The 12,032-nt window shown below is 38.7% G+C and overlaps 1 protein-coding gene across 1 annotated transcript in view; it reads left to right on the forward strand.

Annotated features, from left to right (window-relative positions):
- Positions 1-12,032, forward strand: part of CFAP58 (cilia and flagella associated protein 58) — a 105,114-nt gene that overhangs the window by 25,955 nt on the left and 67,127 nt on the right. Inside the window, exons 9-11 of the mRNA XM_047072378.1 lie at positions 275-466; positions 10,568-10,729; positions 11,433-11,579. Of these exons, the coding sequence (XP_046928334.1) occupies positions 275-466; positions 10,568-10,729; positions 11,433-11,579 (501 nt within the window). The remainder of the gene's footprint in view (positions 1-274; positions 467-10,567; positions 10,730-11,432; positions 11,580-12,032) is intronic.

Here is a 12,032-nt window from a genome sequence, read left to right on the forward strand (position 1 = left end):
TGTATTTTAAAATACAGACTATTTTTTTTTTTTAAAAAAAGGAAGTACTCATTTCCCTTGGATGTTGTGGTCACTGAGTGTACCTACATATGTGTGTGTCTTGTGCAAAATTAACATAATCTCTAAATAAGATGTAGAGAATATAATTATTTTTATTCACCCAAAAAACAATGTATCTAATTATTTTAGGGGTGAAACAGGGTAAATTTACCCCCCCACCCCCGCCACACACACATTTTGAGTAACGTGACTGCTCTCTTGTCTTTATTTTTAGAACATGCTTAAGGCAGTCCATGCGACCCAGAAACAGATAGACCTGGTAAAGCTCCATGAACAATCCAAGAGGAACCTGGAAGAAGAAATCCAGAACTACAAGGATGAGGCTCAGAAGCAGAGAAAGATCATCTTTCAGCTGGAAAAGGAGCGAGATCGGTACATCAATGAAGCCAGTGACCTTACCCAAAAGGTAAGTCACTCCTTGACGATGTGGATGGAGCACAAGCACATTCTTTCTGATTGTCACACACTGTAGCAAAGAGGATTTATTCAGATGTGCGCTTGTGGTTTGCATGAGAATTTAAGAGAAATGACGTCAGCAGAGTAAAAGCTGTCCCAGGGCTGATTTGGGCCAAACTGCAAAATGGACAAGGCCAATGCTTAGGGGTCCCCTTCACCTGTTGTCGTGCCGTGCAGCTTCCCAGAGCTGGATGCGTGGGGGTGGGATGGGATGGGGGGGGAGCTCTTGGCATCGTTATCTCTGCACCCTTTGTTCACCCCCCCCCACGTCTGGCCCTGAAACCCTTGTCCCTTCAGACCGAGGATTGCAGCTAGTAGTTAGGAGCAAGGCATCGAATTAAATAACCTCAGATTAAGACGTGAGTAACTACTGGCATCAGGCGAACGTTCACACAACTATGGGGAACCTGAAACCTCACCTGTGGCAGAAATTCACATGTTGTGTAGCTAAGTCCCACATCTCTACCTCTTGTAAGCTGCTGAGGAGAGAGAATGCTCAAGGCAGTGTCTTGAAGAATGACTTCGGGGATTTGGATTCTACTTTAACCAGTTGTCTTAGCACATTGCCAGCATTAAGCATGACTGGTCAGACTATCCACCTTCAGTGCATTCACAGCTGCTTAGAGCAGGGGGCTTCATGAGGGGGTTTCATGGTGTCAGGAGCTGGGGTTGGGGAATGGGGGAAAGTTTTAAGTATGAGGCTGAGAGAAGAGAGTTTGGGAGAAAAGACTCATTTAATGAGGTTCCCAACCACCCCCGGCTGCCTCGAAAAGTGTTCTCTACTCTGCAGCATAAGCCCTCTTTATCATCTCCTCAATGAAATCTTCAGTGCATTCTACAGTGTTTACCAGTGCGCTTGAATGTTTACATTTGTTTTGTGTTTTTTTGGAGTGGGATCTCAGAGAAGATGACAAGGAGGACAGCCAACATTTGAATTATAAACATTAAGAAAGTGGGAAACAAGCATTACTGTTAGGAAATCAGCTTCTTCCCGCTTAGACTAAATAAATGCCGAGCAGATGTTTGTAGAATGTAAGTTTGGAGGAACACAAATGCATATGCTCTGTCAAGCCCTGGCTGGACGTGTCTTCCTTGTAAAAGATCTCCCCGGTGATTCTCATACCCCTGACTGGGAGCCGTTGGTATACAGCATTTCTCTTCTGACTTCATCATCTTACAAGCGCCATTGATTGATTTCCTGACTCAGAGACGACCAGCTGTCAGTTCAGGAACTCGTATTCTCCAGCCTGGGCTGGCCCGTTAGGCTCTGCATCCGTCAGCTTAAGCTGTAACAAATAACCCTCAAATTTCAGTGGTTTATAGCAACAAAGATTTATCTTTTGCTCAAATCAATGGCCTTTGAGGGTCAGCTGCAGCCCTGTTTCATGCCATCTTCACTTCAGGCTGGCCTCGTACAGAGGGAAAACAGAGTAATAGTGAACCTTGTGATGCTCTCAGAGCTTCTGCTGGTAAGGGAAGGGCGCAGGGCTTGTCCATTCATATTCCCTTGGCCAAAGCTAGTCACGTGGCCAAGCCCAACATCCCTGGATAGGAGTATAAATCCTTCTAAGAGAGAGGCACTGTCTGGTGAGACAGTAAATATATCTGAACATATAATCTGTCGCAGCTTCCTACTTCACCTTCTTGATGATCAATCTCTTTCCACTCCTGGCTGCCATCACACTATCAAAACTAGCTGTTAAAAATTCCGATGTGATCTTAGTATCACCCCCAGCCTTACAAACCTCTGTCACTTCTCAGCAACTGGGGCAGTGCGTCTTTAGCACATGTAGAAAATAATATGTCTATAGCTAGTGGGAATTAGGGGGAAACTGCTCAGGGCTGCAGTGGACTAACCCAGGGATGCCTTGGTCCCCCCTGGTAGAGTGAGTCAGTATTTGGACACATATCTATAACGCATGCAAGACAAAGTAATTGGTGTGCTGTGATTTATGAGACAGAGTCCAAGCTCTTTGTTCTTCCTGGAAAATCCTTCCTTCCCTTCTCTGTATGGAAAACTCCTCTTCATCCTTCAATACCCAGCTCAAGTGCTCATCTCTGGGGTCATGCCTGCCCTGACCTCTACTTTACGGATTTGTTGATATCTCTGGAATGGCACTTATCATCTTCTCGAGTATTTTCTTTTCACATTTGTTTTTCTTACTTTACAGAGAGCTCTTGAGAATAGGGTCTTTATCTCATTCATTTCTTCACCTGCAGTGTGCTGGTAAATACTAGGCACCAATAAAGTGTGTGTTTAACAGATGGGTAGATGACAAGTGATAAAAAGAATGCTGCCACTGATTTTAATACAGGATTATATATTTTTCTGTTTCCTTGTAAAAGGTAAGGGTACCAAGTTTTTTGTTGTTGTTTATTTTTTCTCTTTTCTTCTCTTTCTTTTCTTTAACTTAAATCCAAGTTAGTTAATGTATAGTATAGTATTGGTTTCAGGAGCAGAATTTAGTGATTCATCACTTACATACAACACCCAGTGCTCATCCCAAGTGTCCTCCTTAATGCCCATCACCCATTTAGCCCATCCCCCCACCCAACTCCCCTCCAGCAACCCTCAGCTTGTTCTCTGTATTTAGAAATCTCTTATGGTTTGCCTCTAAAAGTGCCAAGTTTTGCTGGTAACTGTTTTTCACAATTTCTGATGTTTAATCGCATAAGCTTATATAATGTATCACTAAATCATCTGAGCACAGTTCTTAAAATATTATTTATTAACTGCAATTTTTCTGTCTCTTACTTAACCCCTGATAGCCTTATATATGTTGCTATGGCAACTCCAGTCATCTCTAGACTTCTTCTTAAGGTCCTGTGTGTCCTTAATACATGTAAGAAATATGCTCCTCCCCATATTTCTTTCTTTGTTTACTGTTACACACACACACACACACACACACACACACACACACACACTCGCACACACATACCTCACTCATTCAGACAAGCAGAAAACTCCCTTTCATGCATTCTATTGATAGGGAGTTGAGGACTGATATCAGGGGCTGGGGATAATGTCACAAAACTGATGTTTTTATCTATTTCTGGAGTGAGTGTATGTTGTTCCAAGTTTTGACCGAGCAATTTCTTTTGTAAGAACTCAATCTATGGAAAAATAAAAATGCAAAGAGTTTTACAAAAGAACATTCTTTGAAATAAATTCTGCTACATTTATATGAGACAATATTATGTACCATGAAAACCACGTGTTTGAAAAGTAGTTTTAAAAATAGGGAACATGTTCACAATATGAATCTGACAAAAACAGAATGCAAAATTACTTATATGGTTTGACCTAGTTTTATCCGTGTGCATAGGAGAAGGGTTGATATTTGATTTTGAACTCTTCGTATTACTTATTTTCTAAATAGGTACCAAATATTTTTTGAAAGATGGATGGAAAGTATAATTAGATATCTGAATTAACTACTCAAAGACTTACTTATAGGTACCTACATTAAATTCTTCTTCAATAACATATTTATCATTATGGGCCTTCCCTCACTTCAAATTCATTTGAAACATGTTGCCATAATGGACAATCTTACCTGAACTATCCTTGGCAGTTTTAGCTGTGAGTGACTTATGGCACGGTCTCTTCTGCCTTCTGGGCTGCAAAAACAGTGTCGATATTTGCCTTCTGCTTCTTTCCATTTAGAGAAAAAAAGGTGAAATCTTAGATACTAAAAGGCCTACATTACATTTTATTAATTTTACTTGGCATTTGCAAACAAGGCAGAAGATCCTTTTCTGTGCCAGAATTGGATGGCTCAGAATCCCAAACCTTTTCTTATGTGCCTGTCTCAGTCAACGCTTGCCATAATAATGCTGCATAATACAGAACCACCAAATCTCCCTGGAGTGCAAAAACAAGCACTTATTTCGCACACATCTGCATTTGAGTGGGAGTCAGGTGATCGAGGCTAGGCTTGCCTGTACTTGGCTTGAGGCTGTGAATTGGGTCTGGTTTTGCTCTACATGTTTCTGATTCTCAGGATGCATGGTGTTCTCATGGAGAAAGAAAGGAAAGCAAAGGACAAACCCACCCACACAAGCACAATTCACAGCTCTCTACTTGCCTAATGTCCTTTGACATCCCATTGGCTGTGGCAAGTCACATGTCTGATCTCAACAGCAAGGGGAGATAGACTCTTCCCACTGAGGTGGTGGGGACAGGGAGAGGGAGTGAATATTTGCAGAACCATAAGATAACCTAGTCCAACGTTTCAGCACTTTTTATCCTCATGGTTTCTCCTCTGCTGCACTCCCAAATTTTACTATTCAGGTAAGTCGAGAGGCACTAGGAATGGCATTGTGAGTTGTGGTCCACCATATTTACTGAACTTTTGTAAATTCTGGGTAAAACCTTTCCTGGTTAATAGTTAAATCTGTGACCCGTCTTGCACATTATGCACTTAACTCATTTTAGAACTCCTCCCTTTTCATTTTAAATATTAAACTTCTGGCCATTCCTCTCCCAGACATTTTATATGCCAGAAAGCATTCTTTCACAATGGATGCTTACCTACATGTCCCTTAATGCTCTGCTTATTTGCCTGTAACAGTGTCACTCACGCAAAACCCTCCTGCACAAAGTTCCAAGGCATGAATAATAATGTGCTTTCAAGGGCTTAGCAGTAAGTGAGGAAAGCAAAGGTTGATCAAAGAAATATTGTTGACTGAATAGGTACTTCATGATGAAATGAAGCTCCTGTTTCTTTGATATTAATTTGAAGTTTTATACAGAGCATCTTCCATAGGATAGAACCCCGGACATACACAAATTACAAGCTTTTTCTGTTGTAATAAAATTAGTGTACAAGGGTTTACTGCTTTCCTGCAGAACAGAATTTGATCCATAGAAACATCAAATTTGTTAAGTACTAATATTATAGAATAGGACATAATGTTAACCTGTCACAAAAATCTATTATTTATTAAATGATGAAATTATGATATGCTAGGTACTTAGATGATGGTGCAAATATATGTATCTTCTCACTTAAATCCTCATAATAGCCATCTGAGGTAGATACTATTATATCCCTCATTTTATGACACAATGTAATATGTTATTAAAAACAGACACATAGATATGCCTCTCTAAATTTAAGGTAGAAGATAAAATAAGAAAGCAAGAAAAATAGAGGAGACTTAAAATCTCACGTGCCTGGCCACATAGGGTTTTTGTTTGTTTGGTTTTTTTGGTTTGTTTGCTTTTTTTTAGAGAGTGAGTTTTTTAGTTTCATTATGAAGGTAAAGGCATTGTCAGCATTCAAACCATTGACATTGAGTCAGAAAAACTTATTGGAGGAGTTTATTATACCGATATTTCATCAAATGTAAGTTAAAGGGTTCCAAATTCAATGACCTACTTTCTTATCCTGCCTTAGTCTATATGATGTTTTGACTATGCTGCAGATTTCCAGCATGCATTATTGATTTTTATCTCACTCTTATTTCTATTGGCAGGTTGTTTTAACAGAAAAAGAAAAGGTAGTAGGTTATAAACTGGAATTGTACCCTCATAGTGCATTGTAAGCATTTTCTGGGCTAGTCTGAAGTAGGCTTATGAGGGCCAGGATCTCCAAGTCTCTGGCTGTAACAAAGCTTTCTATATTTGTGTGGGATTTATCTCATGAGTTGGTTTGAGGTATCTAAAAGTGTAATCAATTAATTAAACTCCAGTCCCACAGCTGGCATCCCATATTCTCTGATATGCCATTTTCAACAGGGGACAATCTGCTGACTAAAGGTTTTGCTCCTACTTAACACCCCACACATTTTATGAATTTTCAGGATTTGACATCAGTTTGAATGATTTCCATAGAAAAAAATCGAGTTCCAACCCTCAGAACTAAATTGCTTTGTAAATTGTCTTTTCCTTTTTCCTTTTTTTTCCATTGTCACTTAACTAAAATATCTTTGATCTTGGTATCACGATGGGTTCTTATTACTCCCAGCTTTAACAATCCAGAAGCATGTGCACTGTGATTTTGTGCACTGTTTTGTGCAGAAAGATGGACCCTGCCAGCCGGATGCCTCCAAAAGAAATGCCCTTGGCTGCATCCTTTTTCTGGAGTGTTCTTCTGTCTGTGCAAAGGATTATTCTTGTTATATCTCAAAGTGATTGAACAAGCAATTTTTTTCTTTTCTCTGATGTGCAGCTTGATATTCTGAATGCTGATGATGCTGTTCAAAGTATTTTCAATCCATTCGTTTCACTGACCCCAAAGAGGGTAATCATGTCCATAGAAAGGCTAAATTTTAGTCTAAAGTAGTGCTTTTTCTTTTTTTAAAATCAAACAAATAACTGATCTACTAATAGATATCTTATTTAGGTTTTTACATTTATTTTTAACTTACACATTTTCGTTACTGTGGTGGTACCTTAAAACACTGCCTGCTATAGATTCTACAGATATGGATCAAATAAATGAGGGGAGAAGGAATGGGGTTTCCATTCATTTCAGATGTATCCACATGCCTTTTCCCCAGACCTCCTTATCTCAGATTTTCTAATTTATTTCCTTCTAGATCCTCAACCAACCATCGAAACCATTCACCACTGTCTGTATACATTCTTACTTTGGGATACTTTCTTTCCACACAGAGTGGATGATAGCAATTAATAATAATAAAACTATAAAAGCATATGAAAATACTTCGTACAAATCTAGTGGCATAAATTTAAAAAAATGGCCGAAATGGTCAATTCTCTCAAAAATACATACCTACATCAAAGTTTGACTTGAGGAGAAGTAGAAAACATAGAAAAATCAATAGCTATGGCCACCAAAAAAAAAATGAGGGAGAATAAGCTCCAACACTCACAGAGGGCCTAATAACTTTATAATTGAGTTTCTTCAAACTTTTAAGAATCAAATAGTTCTCAGGCTCCATAACTTTCGAAAAAGTGCTGCTCATGCACTTTGTATCTTTTGGGGTAATACTGATTGGCACTGCTCTACTGATGTGTAACCCATGCCTTCTGCAGTGATAATGAGTAAAGACTCCAGGCCAAGGAGAGAGCTTGGGGTCTGAAGTGAGTCCTTGGTTGGGATGGTTGAGGAATAAAAAGGAAGAGGTAGTTCCCACAAATTGTGTAAATCCCAAATATTAACTGCTTAGAAAATATATGTAGGACCATTCTTAGAAACTATCCATTAACCTTCCAGTGTTTGAACCTGTCATAACACCCTATACATGTCCTGGTTATATTTGTACCTTGGTTATCCATTTTGTGGTGGAGTCACTCAGCAGAGGTGAACTTGAGGGTAGGGAATGTGTCTTCTGGTTCTTTACATCACTAGTGCTTTTACAGTGCCTGCCATAGATAAGTCCTCAATACATGTTTATTGAGTGAATGAATAAATGGGTGAGTGGATGAAAGAGTGAACAGAAAGGTACTCTGTTCACTTTACGAAACTAGCAGAAACCTTGATACTGAAATAGAACGAAAAAGGAAGTTAGAGACTTAGATCACTTGTGAATACTTATGCAGAATCCTAAATGAAATTCTGGCGAACCAAATTCAACAGTACATTAAAAGCATCATCCAGTATGACCAAAGAGGGTCTGTCCTGAAACTGCAAGGATAGTTTTCTGTTAAGAAAACTGTTGCTGGCACTATGGAAATGGAAAGTGTTACAGCCATTTTGGAAAGCAATCTATCAATATCTATTAAAGTTAAAAACATATATGTCTTTTGAACCAGATATTTCACTCCTGGGAATCCTTCCCAACAGAAGTAAAAACACAGGAGCATAAGGACACATGTACAGAAATGATTATTTCAGCAGGGTTCAGAGCAGCAAAAAAGTGGAAACCAAACTAAGGCCCCTCAGAGGGGAAGAGCTGAGTGTATAGTGTCTCACTCACACTGGAGGGCATTAAACCACCTTTAAAGAGAATGAATTAGAGCTACTCCACATGATTCCCCAAAATATTATTGAGAGATTAAAAAGCAAGGTGCATAAAATGTGTATAAGGAGATCACATTTTGCTAAAAAATAAAAACAAAACCCAAAAAAGCAAGACAAAGGAAGACAAACAAATCCCTGTGTCTGTATATTTACTAGTTGAAGAGCTGTGGGTGATATTACTTTTTTTTTTTACTTAAATTTGTTTCCTTGTAAAATGAGGGTGATTAATAATGCATATCTCATAGGATTTTTTGTAAAGATTAAATGATAGAATGTACCTGAGAAATATTGGCTGTTATTATGCTAGAAGACTTGAATATATGTAGAATTCAAAGAAAAATGTGGAAGAACACATACTAAATTGTTAACCTGGTTACTTTATGTGTCAATGAGGGGTTGATATGGGTAGAAGAGAGAAGGAAGATCCAAGTAAATAAGTAAAAGAAAAAAAAATTCACGTTGATGCATTTATTTAAAATTATGGAACATGGGACTACTTATAAACACATAAAATTAAAATACTTGTAAAAGGAAACATTTATTAGTAAGTATATCAAATAAATAGAACCAATAAGAAAAAAATAGTATAAAATAATATACACTGAAAAGGCTTTTACTAAAATTTAACTCCATCCTTCCTTAAATATTTTTTAAATGTTTATTTATTTGTTTTGAGAGAGAGACAGAGAGACAGAGAGACAGAGAGTTGGGGAGAGGCAGAGAGAGAGAGGAAAAGAGAGAATCCCAAGCAGGCCCCGTGCTGTCAGTGCAGAGCCCAGTGCCGAACTCGAACTCACAAACTGGGAGATCCTGACCTGAGCTGAAATCAAGAGTTGGAGGCTTAACTGATGGAGCCAACCAGGTGCCCCTTTCCTTAAATATTTCTAAGAAAACTTAGAAAGGTGTTTATTTAAAGATATAAAGGATAAATATATTAAACACTAGGCATCATTAACTCTGATGGGAAAACATTAGAACTGTTTCTTGGAGTGTGTTTTCTGGAATACTAACTCCACATGGGGGAATAAAAGGCTTCTGTAGTGCAATGACTTGGGAACATGTTGCTCACAAGTAACCCACACCTGAGTCGTAATGAATATGAGTATGTCAAAGGTGTAAGTACTTTTTGACCTTTAGGTTCTAGATAAAATACCTCCTTTTCAGAGAAACCTTCTCTGGCCATGTTACTGCATGGACATGCCCTTCTTTCTATTCTCTGTCACATTGCTGTTTCTTTCCTTTAGTTATAACCATTAATTAAAATAACGCCACTGAAATGCAGTAAAAATCTTCTGAAGAATTTTCCCCTTATATATTCTAGCTTTTGTCTAGACCATCATTCCATTGATTCAGTCTCCCTTGCTAAAGTTTTTCTTCTGAAGGAATTTTTGAAGAAGTTTGTCCTTAAAAAATCAATTTCTGTGGACATTGCAGCTAAGAGTCATGATTATATAATTTCAATTGTATGGATTGCTTGTTGAGAAGCATTGGCTCACAGTGGAATTTTGTGCCTCGGTTTTTCATAGTTGCAAAAAAGAGGCAGTTATCTTGTATCTCATCTTTCCTAGAAGTGTTTTGTGCACAATAGAATGCATTTTTATGAAATCCTTTGAGTTTCCCTGATGGAGCGAGTTTGACATTGGCAAGACAGTGCTTTGATTGCTATCGATGTCCAAAGGCCACTTTTCTTTTTCGTGGTTAAATTTATAAAGCTGTGAGTGTGGCCAAACAGCTAAGTTATCTCTTATCTTTCTTAGTGCTCCATGTGAAGATCTGTTTAAACCTGCACCTTTTCTTTTTCTTTTTCTTTTTTTGGTGGGTGGGTGTTCAGGAGAGGTTTTCAGAATTGAAAGATTTTTTTTCCTCTTGTGATCACAAAATAACTGCTAAAGCCTTCATGCTTGAGCAGAACTCTGGTGTAGATAAAATGTATGTTTGCCCCTAATCAGCTGGGCTGAATTTCTGTGTTGCACTGCAGTGATCAGAACTGCAGTCAGATTTCTTGATTGCTAACATTTCTACCAGCTACTCTTAGATCAAAATCTCTGTTTGTCCTGAACTGATAATTACAGATGGGCTATGTAACCATTTTTCTATACTTCTTTTTCCCCCAGGTTCTCATGAACATGGAAGACATAAAAATCCGTGAAATGCAGATTTTTGACTACAGGAAAAAAATCGCTGAATCAGAAACTAAATTAAAACAGCAACAGAACCTGTATGAAGCGGTGAGGTCAGACAGGAATCTGTATAGCAAAAATCTAGTTGAGGCTCAGGTAAAGAATATGTTTTTGTCTTTATGTTTTGACTCCTCCCCTTCCTGGGTTCAAAGCAGTTTCTGTTATCCTAATGGCAGGATTTAGAACAAGGCAAGCAAGAAATCTCATGGAATTCACCTGAGAGAGAAGGATCAGTTTGTGCAGAACTATCAGATTATTTGAAATAGAAATGACACAACTTGATACAATGTGAAGATCATGGTCCTGCTTTTAATTATTATGTAGAATTGCCATTCTCTTGTTTCTAATTTTTCAAACTGCTAATAGCTACCAGGGCTGAGAGGGGAGCAGCATTCTGTTGTCATTTAATTGCACATCTTTGCTTTGTAATCTCTTAGTTATAATGTTTGTTGTTGGGCCAATTCTTCCCTTGTAAAATGAAGAATAAAATGTGTGTGTTGTGTATATGTTTGGTGTATGTGTGTTGTATGTATGTGTTGTGTGTGTATGTGTGTGTGAACTGTTCATTATGCATACTTTGTATATATCTCATGAGAATATTTTGAGAGTTAATGCTACAAAGTACTTTCAGGTTGATGGGCACAAGGTACAAAGGAACAACAACCTGGTGGTGATTGTCCAGGAGACCATTGTTTTGAGAGAACCTCCCTTAAAAGCTCTTGACTATGTATTGAACTTCTATACAGAGGGTGATGTCTATTTAATTCACTTTCAAACATTTCTCCTTTCATTTTGTTAGGATGAAATAACAGAAATGAAGAGAAAATTAAAGATTATGACCCATCAGGTAGATCAGCTGAAAGAAGAAATCTCAGCCAAAGAGTCAGCACTTGTGAAGTTACATCTGGAACAGCAGCGGATAGAAAAGGAGAAGGAAACTTTGAAGGTACAGATCTTATAATAAAAGTGATGGACCAATAGACTACCTCTTTGGCCCACTTGAGGCAGGCTCCATGCTCATTGAAGGCAACAAGGTGCAGGGAGAACAACCGAGGAACCAGGAGGATGAACTCTTACACCTTCAGGTCAGGCTTCTGTATGGGTAGTGCTCCCAGGTAGAGCAGAGGAGGAAGCCAGTGGAGATGCATAAGCACCCCTTTCACCTATACTGCTATTATCACATCAGTGGAAGAGAAACTAGCAGGTCAGCAGTGCCTAGGAAGTCCTGGAGCTTGCAGGCTTGCTACAATCCCTTTGCATTTATAACCTCAGTCCAACACCCATACCCAACCCTCCCAAACTCTTCCCCGGACCTTCCATAAGGTGGTGCTGGCAAGACTTTGTCCCTCTGCTCCTAATAGTTGTTTGCTTTATGTGCACCTGACTTTTCTACCTGCAT

This window comes from Lynx rufus, unplaced genomic scaffold (assembly GCF_022079265.1).
Source record: "Lynx rufus isolate CCGP_SWC_20201006 ecotype Redwood Valley unplaced genomic scaffold, mLynRuf1.p SCAF_11, whole genome shotgun sequence".
Classification (NCBI taxonomy): domain Eukaryota; kingdom Metazoa; phylum Chordata; class Mammalia; order Carnivora; family Felidae; genus Lynx; species Lynx rufus.